This window comes from Stomoxys calcitrans, chromosome 4 (genome assembly GCF_963082655.1).
Source record: "Stomoxys calcitrans chromosome 4, idStoCalc2.1, whole genome shotgun sequence".
Taxonomy (NCBI): domain Eukaryota; kingdom Metazoa; phylum Arthropoda; class Insecta; order Diptera; family Muscidae; genus Stomoxys; species Stomoxys calcitrans.
In genome coordinates this window covers 62378553-62397608 of record NC_081555.1, presented here as the reverse complement: position 1 = coordinate 62397608, position 19056 = coordinate 62378553, and the positions used below count along the sequence as shown (strand labels likewise).

At 39.6% G+C, this 19056-nt stretch overlaps 1 protein-coding gene across 1 annotated transcript in view; it reads right to left on the bottom strand.

Moving 5' to 3' along the window:
- Positions 1-479: 479 nt before the first annotated feature.
- Positions 480-19056, bottom strand: part of LOC106091056 (nuclear cap-binding protein subunit 1) — a 107925-nt gene continuing 89348 nt past the window's right edge. The window contains exons 6-8 of the mRNA XM_059366746.1: positions 14323-14447; positions 843-1031; positions 480-771 (exon numbers count right to left, since the gene is read on the bottom strand). Of these exons, the coding sequence (XP_059222729.1) occupies positions 658-771; positions 843-1031; positions 14323-14447 (428 nt within the window). The 3' untranslated portion in view covers positions 480-657. The remainder of the gene's footprint in view (positions 772-842; positions 1032-14322; positions 14448-19056) is intronic.

Sequence of the window (19056 nt, the reverse complement as noted above, 5' to 3'; positions counted from 1 at the left end):
TTTGAGTATTAATAAGAATGTAGTGAAGATGAACGGCGGCAACAGGCGCCGTCATGTTCTCGCAGCATCAGGACCGATGGACCGGAACGAGCTTGCTCACCTACAGGAGTTAGACGAGGATTGCTACCTAAACAACAATATAAAAATTCGGTGCCACGAATAAATGTCTCCTTTTGTTTTGATTCCGATTAGCTTTTTGGTGCTGTCGACGTTGTACAAATTTCAATCGAATGCCGTAATTTCAAATACGTTTTGGTATCAACAATTTGTTCGATGTAAAAATAAATACTTTATCGAACGCCGTGAGTAGGGCCCAGGCCGTTCAGAATGCTACTCCACGAACTGCATAATGTCCACCGAGTTCTTATGCTGACCAACTACGGATATGTAATCATTAACATTCAAGCTGGCCAAAAAGCAAAATAATAAGAAATGCAAAAAAAAAGTTTCAAATCTCTTTCTTGTATTAAACGTCATAATTCTGCTGAGCTTTGTTTCTTTTATTTTGCAAATATTGTTATTCTTAGAATTGATATTTTCAATTTGAAAACATAATTATAAACTCGTTATTATTATTGAAATGAAACGTAATAGACAAAAAGTCATTCTATAATAGACTATAATGAGACGACCATGAATGTTTATTACTCTTCTAGTTTAAGCCCGGAGTGCAACAAACTGATGGAACACATCCAATATATGTGAATCCAAATCAGAGGTGAACAGAAGCGTTTCCAAAGTGCTGCTGTATTTCTGCACTTGTTCGTGGTGCTGAAAAAACAGAAGCAGCAAAATAAACAATTTTGAAAATTTTACAAAAGTAGAGATTGAATTATAATTACCATAAGAAACACTTGCTGCAATCGTCCAATTGTCCAACGGTACCAGTCCGTATCAGGATCTCGTCCATCCGTATCCGATCGCACTAAGTGTTCAGAGAGAATCATTATGAATCTTTGAAATACAATTAAGAACAGGCGCTTCTGGTCCACATTTGCAGCTTCGAGTTTTTCCTCCATTCGTTCAACCATCTAAAAATAGAATATTCAAAAATATTCATTTGAAGTAAATTTGTATGTCCATACTAACGTGGGAACGCGAGTTTCAAAAAACTCTCCCCCAAAAAATTAAAAACAATTTCTTCGGTTTGTTTCAGTTTCGAGTTAAGCTGAACGATCGGAGATTTTTACATCCTCCACTATGAATTTGCCATTCCTCGAAATATTGCCGTAAGACCCTATAATATTAATAATGGCGTTAGATTTTTGACTCATTTAGGCCCCTAGACTATGACTTGACCAAATTTCGTGTGAATATATGGTCCGAAGACTATATTCAACTTTTTGTGTGCCTAGGAAGCGCAAATCTTAGGCGATTTAATTGCGATTGCCCATGCTTTTATCAGAATAGTTAATTTGAAAAGTTTTGTTCGAAAATTCACGAGTCAAAATCAAAATCGAGCCGAGTTTATTAGAAGAGACAAATTGTTGGGACCAAAATTTGGGGTGTTGAGGCGATCTCTTGGTTTTTGGTCCCAAATTTTAATGCCTATGATACGCCTAAAAAGGTGTGAATTTTGTGTTTTTGGGTTATAAAAGAAAAAAACCAACACTCATTTAATTTGATTCACCAATTGTGGTAAAGGTAGGGTCCGTCTATACTGTATTTCGAAAAATTAGCTAGCCTATTAATCCCTTCACACAATTCTTCCAATGGTTCAACCATCTTTATTAAGTTATAATAAAAACCAAAACTGTCCAAATTTGCCCATGAACATTCCATTAAGGAACACTTAATATAGAAGTCTTACACGGCTAAATACCCACAAAATGGGTATAACCATTTTCAATACCCCAAAAATTTGTTATTCCCTCAAATTAGTGAGGGAATAATCACTGTTGAAATTTTTTCTATGTTCTCGCTGGGAATCGAGCCCAGGCCTTCCAAACCCAAGGTTTTCTTAAAACTTTATCACGATGAAAAACAAAGATAACATTTTGTTAATTGCCTTTGCAATAACATATTATTTAATTCCGTACTATACGAACAAAATACGATATGTAAGTAATGTTTACATATTCTTAATAGAAACTAAACAATGGTAGCCTTGGAGATTGTGATACATTTTGAGCATTTTGGTTCGTTCTTTCCCAAAATTATTTGGAACACAAATTAAACGTACAGTGACTGACAGAAGTATTCGTTTTTCTGTTTTCTTCAAATATATTCGATTTTTCGTCAACCTTTAAACATTTTTGTAAAAATATTGTTATCGAGATGCGTAAAGATGTATATGAAGAACCGATCTATGCAAATGAAATGAAAAAATAACTTCATTGTAATATTTCTAAGGATTAATAGAAAAAAAAAACTAAAAACTCGTGCTCACAAAAGTAATCGTAGGTAAATTTATCACAAAGTGAAATTTAATACTTTGTATGGTAGTCCTTGCTGGTACAGATGCCCTCCAGTCGTGTTGGCATCGATCCTACCAATTTTCGACACAATTCTGGAGTATTTTATCCCATTCTTGCTGCGGCACTTGTTTGAGGGTTGACCAAGAAGAAATTTGGAGTTTTCTAATTCGGGATTTTAAGTGTGGCTAAGATTTTCTATCGGATGACTACAGTCAGTTAACCTTTGAATGGAGCGGACGTATTTTTATTTCGCTGCGCAAGAATTTTCTGTATTTCGTAATAGGTAGTTATTTTTGGAGGAATTTTTAAGTCATTTAAGGATAGCTACGTTTCAAGTCTTAAGGACTTAAATCGGGTGTCCTTCTCTGGCAAACCAATACGCTCATTAAGAGGTTGGAATAATAAGGGGAGCATCACTCTCAGGTTTATTGAGAGGCTTGGTGCGCATGATCCCAAGACTGTCATCGATAAGGAGAGCCCTTAATTGAGCTCGGAGACTCGCTGAACGGCATACACCAAAGACGAAACGGCACCGCAGTCAACCAAAAGCTGCGGTCAACTGGGGGGATCTTATGCCCAAAAGAATTAAGGCGAACAATAGTAATATGGGTCCATAGTCTTTGCTAATGTCGTTAAGGACAGTTTGATGATAGTAGTTGTAATTTTAATTTGTAAGGGAGAAGAACAGGTCTACCTAGGAACAATTGGAGTGGGGTAGCTATAGGACTGTCATCTGTATACTCCGATGTCCTTGCGTAATTACCTGGGCCTCCTCCAGTCCGCGACGTATCGGGGCCGACACAAACTAATTGCCTTCAGAGAACAACGCTCAATTGAGATATATCGTTGCGCCCTGAAGAAGATTGGTGAGATTAGGTCAGGCGCAGCATCGGATTTAGTCAAGAAGGAAGATATTTGTGGTAACTCTGCTTTTCTCATTACAGTATTACCAATCATTAAATGTGACCCTCTCATTTCTTGTATTCTCATTTCGCTTTTGATCTTATCAACTGACATTGCTCATTACATTTTCATAACCAATAAATTGTTACTTTGTAAGCATTCAAGTACAAAGCGTATTTCCCTCCATTCCTACTCAGTTATCCCACAACATTTTTGGCGACGAGGGAGAAAAACAGCAAAGTAGTAAAAATGGATAGTACGCAATTTCAAGAGTTTATGAACAATAAGAAATTATGTCCCAACTTTTGAAATTAAATAGTGCTTCTACGTCGACATCAGTTGCAGGAGATTCATCGGTAAATCCAATGTACGTCCCAAATTTTGTTGAATTCAATAGGAGCTTCAAGTTTCAATATGATTACGTTATTAGCTGCACACAAAGGCCTAACGAAGATTAAACAGTTGGAAACTCATCCCAAGAAGAATGTTTTAGTTGCCCAGCATCAATTCCTTTCGAAGTATCAGGCGGAAAAACATTCAATTGCTGAATTTGTTGCTGCTCTTAGCACTGACCTTGGAGAATGTGTGTTTGCAAATTCATGTGTGACTTGTGGAAATTCTGTGGCAGAAATTTTTTACGGGCTCAATTTATCCGGGTTATATGGGACAGCACCATAAAGGAAAAGCTTTTGCAGTCCAGTGCAAAAAAGTTTTATGAAATTGTTTCATGTGCTCTATCTGTCGAAGCTGCAAAAGTTGATGCGAGAGAAATGTCTAGCCTAAATAGCAGTATGAATACGTCACAAGATATAAATAAAATTGTAAGCAATATACAGAAAAACATTTCATCAAAACTGCAAAAAGGTCGAAGTCACAAAAACGGAAGGTCAATTACAATTAATTTGGAATAGCAGGCTTATGTCTTCGGTGTGGCAGAAATAACCATTTAGCCATAGAGTGTCGCAAAAAGCTGATAGACCTGAAATGCAACTCTTGCAACAAAACCGGACACGTATCAAATGTATGTTTAACAACCCTCACAGCAGACAAAACCACTGTCATAGAAGAAATTACACCACCTAACCTCTACATCGAATCAGAAGAGTCAAATTATGGAATTTTTAAGGTTATGGACGTATACCAAAACAATCACAATGTAAGTTCTGATCGATATTTTGCTAATGTATTAATTGAAGGTAAAGATGTGCGTTTCGAGGTTGATTCGGGCTCAGGTTGTACATTTTTGCCACGGAACACCTTCCAAGAATTGAGCCTGCAAAATCAATTAGAACCTTCCAATATAATATTTCGTTCGTACTCCAAGAACACATTTTAGCCAGATGGTAAGTTAAATGTTACTGTAAGTTACAATAACAAAACTTATTGGGACGTACATTATTGGGATACACATACTCCAAATTAATTTAAATGATTTAGATGCCAATTTCACGAATATAAATTTTACAGAATTCTTAAATAAAGACAAAGAAGTTGAACAAATTAAATTGGATTTCTTAAATGTGTTCACCGAGAAGATAGGGTGTGTACCAAACTACAAGGTGTCTTTAAAATTGCGCAATGGCACCACCCCTATTTACGCGAAGGAAAGGCAAACTCCTTATGTTTTAATACAAAAAGTTAACGATAAATTGGACACATTGGAAAAAGATGGCATAATAACTAGAGTTGATAGCTGCGATTGCGGTTCACCCTTAGTTGTAATTCCAAAGTTTGACGGAGTTAGGTTACGTGTTGATTACAAAGTTGGTGTTAACCAGCGCTTATTTAGTGCACATTACCCAATTCGAAGAATAGACCACATTCAATAGCCTCAACGGTTCTACACATTATTGTCGTCTAGACCTGTACAAGACATAAAAACTGCACCGTACAATCGACCAAATATTACGCAGTGTACCAAAGGCAGAGTCCTATTTTGATATAATCGTACACGGCAAATCTTTTCAAGAATGTAAAGAGCATGTTTATTGCAACTCCAAAGTTACGATCTACATCTAAAAGTACGGAAATGTTCATTTTTTTGAAAAGGAAAAAGAATTCCTAGGTCATATCATAGAACTTAGCAAAGTGAATAAGTCACTAACAAAAGTGAATGCCATTATTAATATGCCAGCTCCAAATACCGTTGAAGATGTAAGGCGATTTCTAGGAATGGTTACATTCTATTCAAGGTTTATACCTAATGCATCGGCAATTACAGCGCCGATAAGAAGCCTCTTTCAAAAGAATTACAAATTTGAATGGACAGCAGATTGTCAGCAATCTTTTGAACAAATGAAAAAAGAGATTTCAAGTGACCGGCTACTAATGCCTTTCGATGCAAGTCTTCCGCTTCAGTTAACATGGGAAGCGAGTCCATCAGGTATAACAGGTGTTCTTTCTCATTTAATTAAAGACAGCGCAGCTAGACAGAGAAGCACTTGCTTGTTTTTGCTGTGCAATATTTCCACTAGTACTTATTTAGTCGATCTTTTAAATTAATTACAGACAACATGCCATTGTCTAGAAAATGTCACCAACATTCTATGCTTCCACAAAGGACATCTGCAAGATTGCAAAGGTATGCTGTCTTCTTAACAGGATATGATTACGAGGTAATTCCAAAGAAAAGCACCGAAATTGTACACGCCGATTACCTCTCAAGATCAACACAACCAAGTTCAAAAACGAATTCTATGGATATTGAGGTACATCAAATATGCAGTTCAACTATAATCAAATAAATTCATTAAACTTCCATTTTAAAACTATCCACGAATAAACCCGAAAATATATTAAACTTTCAAAAATTATTCATGATTTACAAAATCGTAATATTTCAGATATGTTTGCTGGATGTGTATAGATAAGGATATTGAACATTTCGTGAGGACTTGCTCACAATGTGCATCTGTAGCATCTAGTCTACCCAAAGCACCCATCCATCCCTGGGAGGAACCGGAGAAAAATTGGCAACGAGTACACATCGACTACGCAGGACCTCATAACGGTCATCACTTTCTTGTTGTCGTCGATGGCAAGTCAAAATGGGCAGAGGTTTGTAGAACATCTCCATCCTCATCATCTAGAATGGAGCTTCTGATGAATATATTTTCCAAATACATTTTTCAAGTTCTCGTGTCCGACAATGCAACGATCTTCACAAGTAATGAATTTAAAACATTTTGCCAAAATGCTGGTATTTTTCAGAAATGTATTGCTCCTGGGCTGGGTGCCCAACCAACGGCCCTGCAGAAAGGAATGTTCAAACAGTAAAAAAGAAATTAAACGCAATGTCGGACGAAAACACTGTTCAACACCGCTGCAGAACAGCAATACACCTGCGGAACAATTTTGGGTCGTCAAATGAGAATCCGGCTGGACGCACTAAAACCTACAAAGTCCTACAAATCAACATTAGAGAATGTCTACACTAAACAATTAAATGGGGGAAATGGTTTAGGCTCGTTATTACATAGCTAATAAACAATTATGGAAACTTGGGAAAGTCATTCAAAAACTGGGTCGTCTTCATTATATGCTCGAACTTGAAAATGGATACGTATTCAAGAGATATATAGACCAATTTCGATCCACTAATGTTAAAGGAAATGATGAAAGGATCTGTCAACAACAAAATTAAAATAACACCAATATTCCAGGAAATAACCAACCTGATGTTGAATTTTTATATTATCATATATCTAAAGCTAGGAGGAGAAAGGGACAGTAATCCCAATCTTTCAACCACCGACTGGTAGATTGGGTGAGGCTGATGACGACCAGAGACACACAGTATTCGTACTAAACTCCGAATTCAACAATTCAATTGAACACTTGCCTGAAGAATTATCGACCACATCGCTAATATCTGGCGGATTGCAGGAGACCGAAAATCCGCCTGTCACGATTGAAACAGGAAGGGAAGGCAAGTCCGTTGTGGGTCATCCGTTTGGATTGGGCTTAAGGTGTGCGCCAGCGGGGAAGGACAGAACTCAAAAAGTACATCGACAGCAGCAGCTAGTGATGCATCTGGGGGAGAATCGTCCACACCTTGTTCCGTCGCTAATCACTGAAGATTCAGTAGTAGCCAGCCTTGAAATAAATAAGTCTCATTAATGGCTGGCTTCACTATATGTGGCAAACGATTCAGAGATGCCGCTTTCAAGCTTTTAGTTGCTGGTTGAAGCCGCTTCTGCAGGGAAAAATACCCTCATTATAGGAAGTGATGCTAATGCACATCAACAGATATGGAGATATTTCGCTGCAAAAGATCTGAAGATGATCTGAAGACCAAAGAGATCTGAAGATATCTGCCACCAAATCTTCAGCCACATTGTTCACTACAAATACGCGTGAGGGGAATGCCGAACTGACTGTGATGGTCGATGGAGAAATGATTCCGACCATCAAGTGTCCCAAAATACTTGGCGTCACATTTGACAGCTCCTACACATTCTCCCCACATGCCACAGCAATTTGCGATAAAGTCAAAAGTAGAAACAAGGTCCTCAAGTCACTTGCCGGCAGAACTTGGGGTGCTGACAAAGAAACTTTGTTGACCACGTACAAAGCAATTGGCCGGTCTGTTGTAAGTTATGGTGCGCCGGTGTGGTGTCAACTCTGTGACACGCAGTGCAATAATATTAAGATCTGTCATAATGCCATCCTCCGAACTACGACGGATTGTCTCCTCAGTTCTCATGTGGACCACCTGCATCAGGTGACAAAAATCCTACCAGTGCGGAGACATAACTATATGCTGTCTAAGCAATACCTTTTGGTCTTTTATCGCAGAGACCATCCAAATCATCATCTTGTGGATAGGTATCAAACGCCCAGAAGCCTTACGGTAAGGTAGACAGAACCTCTAGATCTAGAGGGTCTGGACAACATTCCGGGTGCTACCGGGTGAATGTAGACCGCCACCCATTGAACCTGAAGAAATTTACCTCCCCTAGCAAACCAGAGTTGTTCTGGCTCAATGACGTTCCGGCCGATGCAGCCACCACAACTTCTACAGAGCAAGGATTGATGCCGATGTGCAGGATGTTTGTACCGATTGTGACCAGGCCCCGCACGATACGCGTCTGCCCAGCCAGACCCAGATCCCTCTGGACGCACCCGCATCTTAGTCTCAGGCCCTGATGATGTATCACCGGTTGAATTGCAAGCTGTGTCTGATAGACTGGTTCCCTGGCTAAGGGAAATATACTCTGTTCATATCAGAATGTCATATACACCTGTGGGATGGAGGGAAACGAAGGTCATTTTCATTCCGAAAGAAGGAAACCTCTACCACACGACGGCGAGAGATTTTCGTCCTATAAGTCTGTCATCCTTTATGTTGAAGGCTCTTGAGAGGTTGATAGAAACATATCTTAGGGAAAAGATACCTGGAGATCGCCTGTCGCGGCAGCAGCATGCATATAGTAAAGGCAAATCCTCTGAAACAGACATTCACGACCTACTCGGCTACATTGAGGGTTCTCCCGCTGTCAAGGAATATACAATGGCAGCATTTCTTGACAATTAAGGTGCTTTCAATAACGTAAATCCGACGTCAATCATGAAGGAGTTGGAGTTTCTGGCCATCAACGCTACCGTTAAAAAAGTTTATTAATAGCTTACTTACTAAAAGATGCATTACGGCAGGCTTGGGATCTGTGGATCTAAACAGATGGGTTAGCAGAGGAACGCCTTAAGGAGGTATACTGTCTCCTCTACTTTGGAACATAGCGATTAACTATACATTATTATTTCTGGAAGAAAAATGTGTAACAGAGTTCGCGTATGCTGATGACGTGGCTATTGCGGAGGGGAAAATTTTGCAGCACTCTAAGGGAAATACTTCAGGAAGCTCTATGTGCCATACCAAAGTGGGCTAACAAAAGTGGTCTAGGCGTAAATCCGTGCATGACAGAAGTAGTTCTTTTCAGCACGAGATACAAGTTACCTACACTGGCACCTGTCTCCTTGGGAGGAGAGAATGTTCCATTTACGGAAAGCGCAAAATATGTGGGTGTTCTGCTGAGCTTCAAATCCAACATTTAAGAAAGGACAAGAAAAGCAACTCTGCAACTATACACCTGCAAGAGAGCCATTGGTTGAGGGGTTTAAACCGTGTCATGCACTGGCTATATACTGCAATTGTCCGACCTATATTGCTATATGGTGTTGTGGTTTGGTGGACGGCGCTTTAAAAGTCCATCTTCTGTTTAATACTCAACCGGATCTAAAGGATGGCTTGTTTCTGCGTCACTGCCGCACTGAGGACGACACCGTCTGATGCACTGAATTTAATGCTACACCTAATGCCTCTGGACATTGTGGCGAGACAAATTGCTGCGACCACTGCTGTGAATCTAAGGAAGCTTTGCATAGACTTCTACAGGGATGTTTCCAAACTAGACGACCACTTGGGCTTTGGGGTGTACTCTGAAAAACTAGAACTGGTCATATCGAGAAGGTTACCCAACCACTACAGTGTGCATCAAGCGGAGATTCTTGCAATCAAAGAAGTGGTGGAATGGCTAAGATACAATGTCGTAACGACAAATGGCATAAATTTCTTCTCAGAAAGCCAGGCAGCCATAAAATCATTGGAGAAATTATTTCTGAATTCAAAAACCGCCCTCGACTATCGCAGATCTCTCAACGAGATGGCTGAACAGTTCAATATTCACCTGTTCTGGGTGCCGGGCCGCAGAGATATGCCAATGAATTGTAAAGCTGAGAGCTTGCGAGACTAGGAACTACCTTACACATTTTTGGGCAGCGGTGGCCAATATGAAAAAAGACAATGTGATAATTTCTCTCCATGTTTTTTAACATTTCTCTCTTTGAATAAAAATTTCTTTATCCGACAAAAATTAATGGTTTTTTTAAGAAAATATAATATTCAACAATATTATTAATCTTTCCTTCATTACTTAGCGCTTAATCAGAAAAAAAACTGTGTTTTTAAAACGAAAACAACGATGCGTACACTCATGCGCATACAAACGGATTGATATAAAGGATAAATTGTTGTGCTCTAAAAATTTTACCGCAAATGTCAAGCTTATATATTATTTTGCTTTAAAGCAAGCAGCTCTGCCGAAAAAATTTAAAAAAAAATCAAATTTACAGCAAAAATAAAATATGTCAAGGAAAGAAAGATACCAATAGAAGCTACGACTGCCGAAACCGTATATACGTGTATTAATCGCTAGTTTTCTTCACGGCAAAGGAAATAATGCATGTTTAGAAAATGCAAATGACGCAAACTGCATGCCAATGAGAGCAGAATTCTGCTAGCGGCATGTTCTTGGATAATTCTCATTTATTGAGATTCCATTGCAGGATATAGCAACCCAGAAAATTCATCAGCAGGAGATGTCAAATGGATCATGGTGCTTTACAACCATTCCAACTAGAGTAAGTTGTAAAGCACACATCTGAATTTGAACAGGACTCTTTAAGACGACTTGATTCATAAGCACAAATCAAATCTTACTTCCCTTATTCAAATCCAACTTATCCAACGATTCTAATAGCAACAAATACAAACATCTTTAGCTCTTAATTTATCTATATTCACCAGCGCCACCAACCAGTATACAGCGGTCAAAAAAAGTATTCATCATTCAATGTTTTTTTTTTAATAAGTCTACAAAAGACAATTGGAATAAAAACATATTAAACTAATGATGCAGTAGTGCTTGTGTGATATATATGTACACAATTTCATTGTTTTTAAAGAAAAAAATAGTATTTATTGGAACAAAAAGGGCCATTTTACAGCTGAACACAAAAAATTAAACAAAAAAAGTATTCATCATTGCAAAAAAACAAAAAAATAAATAACATAATTTAAAAAAATTAATACTTTGTTATTCGACCACCGCGTCTTATAACTTCTTTTAAACGGTTTGACATCGATTGGACTAATTTAGCGGTTATATTTTGGTCTATATTAGTCCATTCCTCCATTATCACCTGTTGCATTTGACTCTTGCTCGAAAAATTGCGCGTTCTCAATTTGCGTTCGAGATGTTCCCAACGATGTTCAATTGGGTTCAAGTCGGGACTTTGAGGAGGAGTTTTAATGCATCCACATCTTGGTATTTAAAGCAGAATGTTTGGGGTCATTATCTTGATAATATTGAAAGTTATTACCAAGCCCAAGTTTTACAGCACTATCTTTTAAATTCCTCTTTAAAATGTCAATGTAATACTTATGATCCATTCCTCCATTAATAATTTCAAGATTTCCCGCTCCTGAAGCCGCCATACACCCCCAAACCATTAAACCACCTCCACCATGTTTTACAGTAGCAACTGTGTTTCGTTCTTCAAGCTCTGTATTTGGTTTTCTGTACACTATGACCTTTCCATCGCACCCAAAAAGATTAAACTTGCTCTCGTCTGCAAAAATGACTGTTTTCCAAAATGATTCGGGCTGTTTTACATACATTTTTGCGAAGTTTAGCCTTTTCACTCGGTTTATTTTATTTATAAAGGGCTTCTTACGTGCAGTTCTTCCTCTGTAACTATGCCTTTTGAGTGTATTTCGAATTGTTTGTGTAGTAACTTCCTTCCCTAAATATTCCATAGTGTTTTTACGAAGAATGGTCGCATTTGTCTTCGGAGTTTTCTGAACTTGCCGCACTAGCCAACGCACATCTCCAACTGAAAGTGCTTTTGGTCGACCAGATCTTGGTTTATTGTCAACAGTTTTCGTTTCTGTCCACTTTCTGATGATGGATTGTATAGTAGATCGTGGTCTATTTAATATTTCACTGATAGTTTTTTGAGTTAAACCATTCCTGTGGTGTTTTATTATCAAAACTTTTACCTCATCAGAAACCTCGTTTTGCTTACGACCCATTTTGACAAAAACTATATTTTCAATGAAATTAAATATTTGCTGTCAAGGGCAAAGCCTCCTTTACTAAATAAAACAGAAAAGGGGGATTCCCAAATAATATTTGAATTTGACTTTGATGATAGCACATCAATGATGAATACTTTTTTTGTTCTGTTTTTGGTGTTATTATATAAAAATTGCATTTTTTGCGCTAATTAAATTTATTTTTTGAATTTATTTTAAAACATATTACGAAAAATAAACTATTGCATAAAACTGCATTATTTGTTTACTTTAAATTTTCTTCAATTACCCAAAATAAGTGAATTTATTATCAATTTTGCTAATGATGAATACTTTTTTTGACCGCTGTATATGCATTTCAAAATATGTGGCCTAATCTCGACTTGAAGAGGAATACCGCTTTGCTGTCGCTGGCCAGAACAAACATTTCAGTCATTGTGTCCATCATGACAGGTCACTATTTGAACGGAAAATATGCAGGCAGACTGAAGGTTGCCAGTAACTAAGAGAAAACAGAGACTATAGAACATCTGCTGTGTGTGCAAAGCACTGGAAGTCAGAAGGAGTTTCACCTTAGGTTCTCATTTCTTTGAGAACTTGTATGATTTATTGAATGTGAACATTCACAAGTTGTTGGGCTTTTTAAAGCAATTTGCATGGGTCAACGGAAGGACTAGAAGGCATCTTCCGTCTCCTATTCCTGAAGTTGCAGCTGCTGTTGCAGTTGCAGCTACTCCCTTGAGAGCATTCCACTATATGCAACCTTAGACGCGCCCGGCAGCTCGCAGCGGAGCTTTTCGCGACAGCAATGAACACCACGCAGAGCGGACCTCACTGTTCCAGCTTATGTGATGCTCACAGCTATCCCGTGCTGGGTCTGGAATTTGTGCTGGTGTTTTGATATAATTTGTTTCGTAAAGAAGCCACATTTTGACGTCCGATGCTGTGTAGGTGGGTTCGTTATCTTTCTGCAATATGAATTCTTTATCTTGGAAATCCATTTTACCAGAGCTTGAGGCAATATTAAGCATTAAAATGTTAAAATCTATTATTCCATCAACAAATACTACCAACTCCAACTTCTATTTGTTTGTCGGCATAAGGAGTTAGAAATATAGTATTTATTAACGGAACAATGAACGCCAAAATGAATTTAACCATTTTAATGCTAAATCTTTCCTCGAGCGACGGGAAAATGGGTTTCCAAGATAAAGATTTTAGGGTCCAGAAAGATAACGACCTCACCAAGACAGCACCGGACGTCAAAATGTGTCTTCTTTACGATAACAACTATCTCAAAACACCACCGCAAAGTTCAGACACCAACCCGATAGAAAATAGAAAAATCCCGGACTGAACGACTCCAAATTTCATTTACGTCAACCCTTAAACAAGTTACGTAGGAAGAATGGGACCAAATCACTCCAGAAATGTGTCGTACATTCATAGAATCGATGCCAAGACGATTGGAGGCCATCTATACCAATAAAGATGACCATACAAAGCACTAAACGTGATCAATATATTATCCTAACTTTGTGATAATTCTACCGACGAATACTTTTGTGAGCAAGATGTTTTAGTTTTTTTTATATGAGTCCTTAGAAATAATACAATGATGATTTTTGTTTTATCATTTTTTTTTTTATATACGATAAACATATTTTCACAAAATGTTCAAAGGTTAAAAAAATCTAATATTTGAAGAAAACAGAAAAGCAAATACTTATGTGAGTCACTGTAGGTGGCTTTAATCTAGATTTTCCATTGTGCAGAACATCAAAGATGTTAAAATCAACTAAGCTTGAAGGAAGGAAGAAGAAAAGCAAAGTATGAGATTTTTGGATTTTTGTACTGCTAAACGAAGCGTGATAAGTTTTAAAAAAAGCATAACAACAAAAGCTAAAGACGTCCATTATCTATTGTTGAATTACAAGCGAATATTGTTTAATTCTTTAATTGCATAATTAAATGCGCATATGAGCCCACACATACACATGCATGCACACTTGAACAAGCTCTCATTTATTCTCTACTAAATGTCTTATGTGGATCATAGTAATATTATTGTAAAACGGTGAAGCCCTTGGATTATTTAAGCCTCGCCAAACTCAGACACTAACTTACCTCCTCTGTTGGTTTATCGACTGTCGTTACTGGCTTTTTACGTTTGGGTGCTGCCTCATCTTCTGAGTCGCTTGATGATGAATCGGCTTTTGATAGCTTCTCCTTGGCGTCATTCAATTCAAAATCTGCAAAAAAAAAAAGATTGAAAAATTTATAAAACTTAACCAAGAAACAAGAGGGAAAGAAACTTTCGTAACCATAAAAAATGTTGACTAAGAAATTCTAGTTTTGAAATTATATACAACTCGCGCGTTTTTTAACTAATCGTTTTCGAAAGCACACTATTTCAAATGTAAAAAATTACGTGTTTCGTAATAATTGCAAATCAAATACTGTTCACTGCAGCGAAACGTGAACATATAGGGTGCACCATAGAAACTTACTTATTTGAAAGATCAATAAAAACAAAAGGACCTAAGTTGTTGTTTTAATTCTTTTTTATTTGAGAACACAATATCCCAAGTTTATTTTCATGCAGTCTTGAAAGTGACATCGGTTAAATGGCGACTCCCTTGCGCATACACTGATTAGGTCGATTTTTGAAATTCGTTCCACTCTTTGCACTTTTGCCCCTGTTCCTTAATGCAATGTTCATGGGTAAATTTGCATTAACGTTGCAGCATATAAATCGGTATGTTGGCAATGGCGTCGCGAATGATGTTTTCGAGGTGTGCCGTGGATTTACGCAGATTTAAACCTCCAATAACGCATGTTTTGCTTGTTGACGCAGCCGGAATGTAAAATTGAGCCTTTTCACTGGAAAAAACTACCGCGTCCTCCGGCAGGTTGTCAATCGTCATTTCACATGCTTTATGACGGGCAACAATATCGTGCACAACAGCCAATTTATAGGGTTGAAATTGAAGGTCTTGATGGAGAACAGTGTCAGAAATTCACATAGCTGCGTATTTGCGAGCCTACGAGTACGCACAACTGGCTCCCTCACTCTTTCGACAATTTCCGTTGAAGTCCGGTTTAGCGACAATTCCGCACTCCCGAAATGAGTTAACGGCCACTGTAGCTCAGATGTAAGCATATCCGCATATGCGTTCGAATCCTGTCGAGAACTTCAGCAAAAAAAAATTCAGCGGTGGTTATCCCCTCCTAATGCTAGCAACATTTGTGAGGTACTGTACTGCAACCCCATGGCAGCCGGTTGTACGCACCGGGTTGACCCGATGGAATTCTTCATCGGCAAGGGCTGCCGCCTCAGTGTACGAGTTCGTCCTTTTTTCGTCATGGGAGGGGCACATCCTGGAGTGCCTTCTCCGCAAGCTTCTGGTCCGTGCCGGGATTGAAAAGAACCGCGGACCCTGGTTCTGTTCGGTATGCCAGAACCGCTTCCATCATCGGTCGTTGTCGGTGAGGTGGGTACATTTCCAATCTTGATCTAGTCTTACATCACTGTGGGAGCATAGTCACACTGAATATGTTGCAAGATGCTGTGCGAACAAAGCAGTTTTTGTTGTTGTAGCAGTTTTTTGTGTTCTATCTTTCGTCTGCTTGATTCTATTGAGTGTAAGGATCCAGGAACTCTGCAAATAAGATGGAGTGCGTCCACAGTTGACAATCGGGGCATACATCTTGCACGTCGGCATCAATCCTTACTCTGTAGCTGTCGCGGCTGCATCTGCTGGAACGTAGTTGAGCCAGAACTACTTTGGTTTGCGGGGGGATATTAATTTCCTCAATGGGAGGCGGTCGTTCTTCAAGGACCACATTCACCCGGTAGCTATTTACCGCATCTGCTTCCGTGTCTACCTTAATGATGTAGACCTACCTTCGCACTGGTAGGATCTATGTCTCCAGAAGGAGGTGGTCCACATGAGAACTGAGGAGACAGCCCGTCGCAGTTCGAAAGGCGGTATTCTGACAGATCTGAATATAATTCCACTGCGTGTCACAGACCTGAACCTGACGAGACCACAATGACGCTGCATAACTTACCACAGACCGGCCAATTGCTTTGTACGTGGTCAACATGGTTCTTTGTCTGCACCCCAAGTGCTGCCGGCTAGTGACTTAAGGACATTTTTTTCTATTTTAGACTTTATCGCAATTTGTTGTGGCATGTGGAAAAAATGTGTAAGAGCTGTCAAATATGACGCCAAGTATTTTGGGACGCTTGATGGTGGCAGATATCTTCAGATTTCTTGCAGCGATATATGAGGCAAGTTTGTTGAGGTAGACGTTCAACCTATTGCAAATGTCAACAATGGGTGGGAGCCTGATGCCATGATCGTACAATCCGCATATGATACGATCTCTATGCCCTCTGGAGGGGTGAAATGGAGGATAGGTAGAGGTTAAACAGTGCCGGAGATATCACCCTTCCTTAGGGAACTCCCTGTTTCACTCTACGGTGCTTCGACTTCTTATCCCTAAATTCCACAAATGACTGACTACCACACAGATTTTTCGCGACCCTGCGTTTCAGGCCTGGTCGGATGGACGTGTTGTTGACAATGGACAGCCATCACAATTTACCGTGGGCAAAGTTACGAATGTCATCAGTTGCGCTAAATCATTCAAGGAGTTGGGCTCCGACGGAACCTGATGCTTAAGAATCTGGTTTTACATGGAGTTGTGTACCTTACAACTATCTTCAACCTGTCTTTGAACACTCTTATAGTTCCCGATGTCTGGAAGATGGGCAGTGATCCCGCTACTGAAGCCTGGAAAGGACCCGAGTTTGGGGGAGTCGTACAGACCGATCTCCCTTCTCTCACCAGTAGCAAAGAAGCTTGAGGCATTACTCCTTCTAAAGCTCGCAGGAGAATTTCCATTCGCCGAACATCAATGCCAGAAGTCGAAACACCGTAGAGTGAAACAGGGATTTCCCCAAGGTGAGGTGATATCTCCGGCACTGTTTAATCTCTACCTATCCTCCATTCCACCCCCTCCAGACGGCATAGAGATCGTATCATATGCGGACGATTGTACGATCATGGCATCAGGACCCCCACCCATTGATAACATCTGCGATAGGTTTAACGTCTACCTCAACGAGCTTGCCTCATATTTCGCTGCAAGAAATCTGAAGATATCCGCCACCAAATCTTCAGCCAAACTGTTCACTACAAATACGCATGAGGTGAATACTGAGCTGACTGAGATGGTCGATGGAGAAATGATTCCGACCATCAAGTGTCCCAAAATACTTGGCGTCACATTTGATAGCTCTTACACATTCTCCTCACATGCCACAGCAATCTGCAATAAGGTCAAAAGTAGAAACAAGGTCCTCGTGCCACTTGCTGGCAGCACTTGGGGTGCAGACAAAGAAACCTTGTTGACCACGTACAAAGCAATTGGCCGGTCTGTGGTAAGTTATGCAGCGCCAGTGTGGTCACGTCAACTTTGTGACACGCAGTGGAATAATATTCAGATCTGTCAGAATGCCGCCCTCCGAACTGCGACGGGCTGTCTCCTCAGTTCTCATGTGGACCAACTCCATCAGGAGACAAAGATCCTACCAGTGCGAAGACATAACTACATGCTGTCTAAGCAATACCTTTTGGGCTGTTATCGCAGAAACCATCCAAATCATCATCTTGTGGATAGATACCCACCGCCCAGAAGCCTTAAGGTCGATCTACACGATCTAGAGCGTGAGGTTCAGCGCTACAAGAGAGAACCTCTAGATCAAGCGGCATATCAAGCGGGTCTAAACAACATTCATGCAGACACGGTAGCAGATGCGGTAATTGGCTACCGGGTTAATGTAGTCCTTGGAGAACGACCGCCTCCCATTGCACCCGAAGAAATGGACCTCCCCCGGCAAACCAGAGTGGTTCTGGCTCAATTACGTTCCGGCAGATGCAGCCGCCTCAATTCCCACAGAGCTAGGATTGATGCCGACGTGCAAGATGTATGTCCCGATTGTAACCAGGGACCGCACAATACACGTCACCTGTTCAACTGCCCGGCCAGGCCCACTCGGGTCAGACCCAGATCCCTGTGGACGCACCCCATCTTAGTCAGAGTTCCTGGGTCTTAACACTCAACAGAATCAAGCAGACGAAAGATATGACACAATAAACTGCTACAACAACAACAACAACAACAACAACAACATATGATTTTTACAAAGTGGATTTAAATTCCGGCGAGAACATGAGATATATTATCCAGTGCGGCGAAAACTTGCTGAAGGCAAATCTTGTCTACGAAAAGGTCTAGATTAACGGCTCACCGCTGGAACTCGGCTATAAAAGGGTAAGAGTTTGTTTGGAGAATGTCCATAGGAATACATGCATTTCATATCCACCACCATAAGATTGAGGTGAAATATCGATCCTGTGTAAATTTTTACAATGGTATTAGCATTCTGAGTTGCTTAAGTGCCGCAAGTCCGTCTTTTTTTGAAATTCGGGTAAGGTCGGACAAATACAATTATAGCTCTCCTATAAATCTATCTTCCGATTTGGCTTCTTTTGGATAAAACTTTGAATTGTACATTCCTCTGCTATTTCCGCCTAAGTTATCAACAATAGATTATGCTTATACAACTACATCTTGCGTAAAACCTGGCGTGCCCCATCCACGCTAAACATTCGGCACTGATGAACCCTACACTTATAAAATGTTTTATATAAACAACTGAATTGTTGTTTTCCTTTCTACATTACTATTTTTGATTTGGAGACCAAGTTCGTATTCAATTTGGCTGACATTTTGCATATCATGTTAGGCTGTTTAGTTTTATACATCCATGGTCCTAAATGTCGCTTT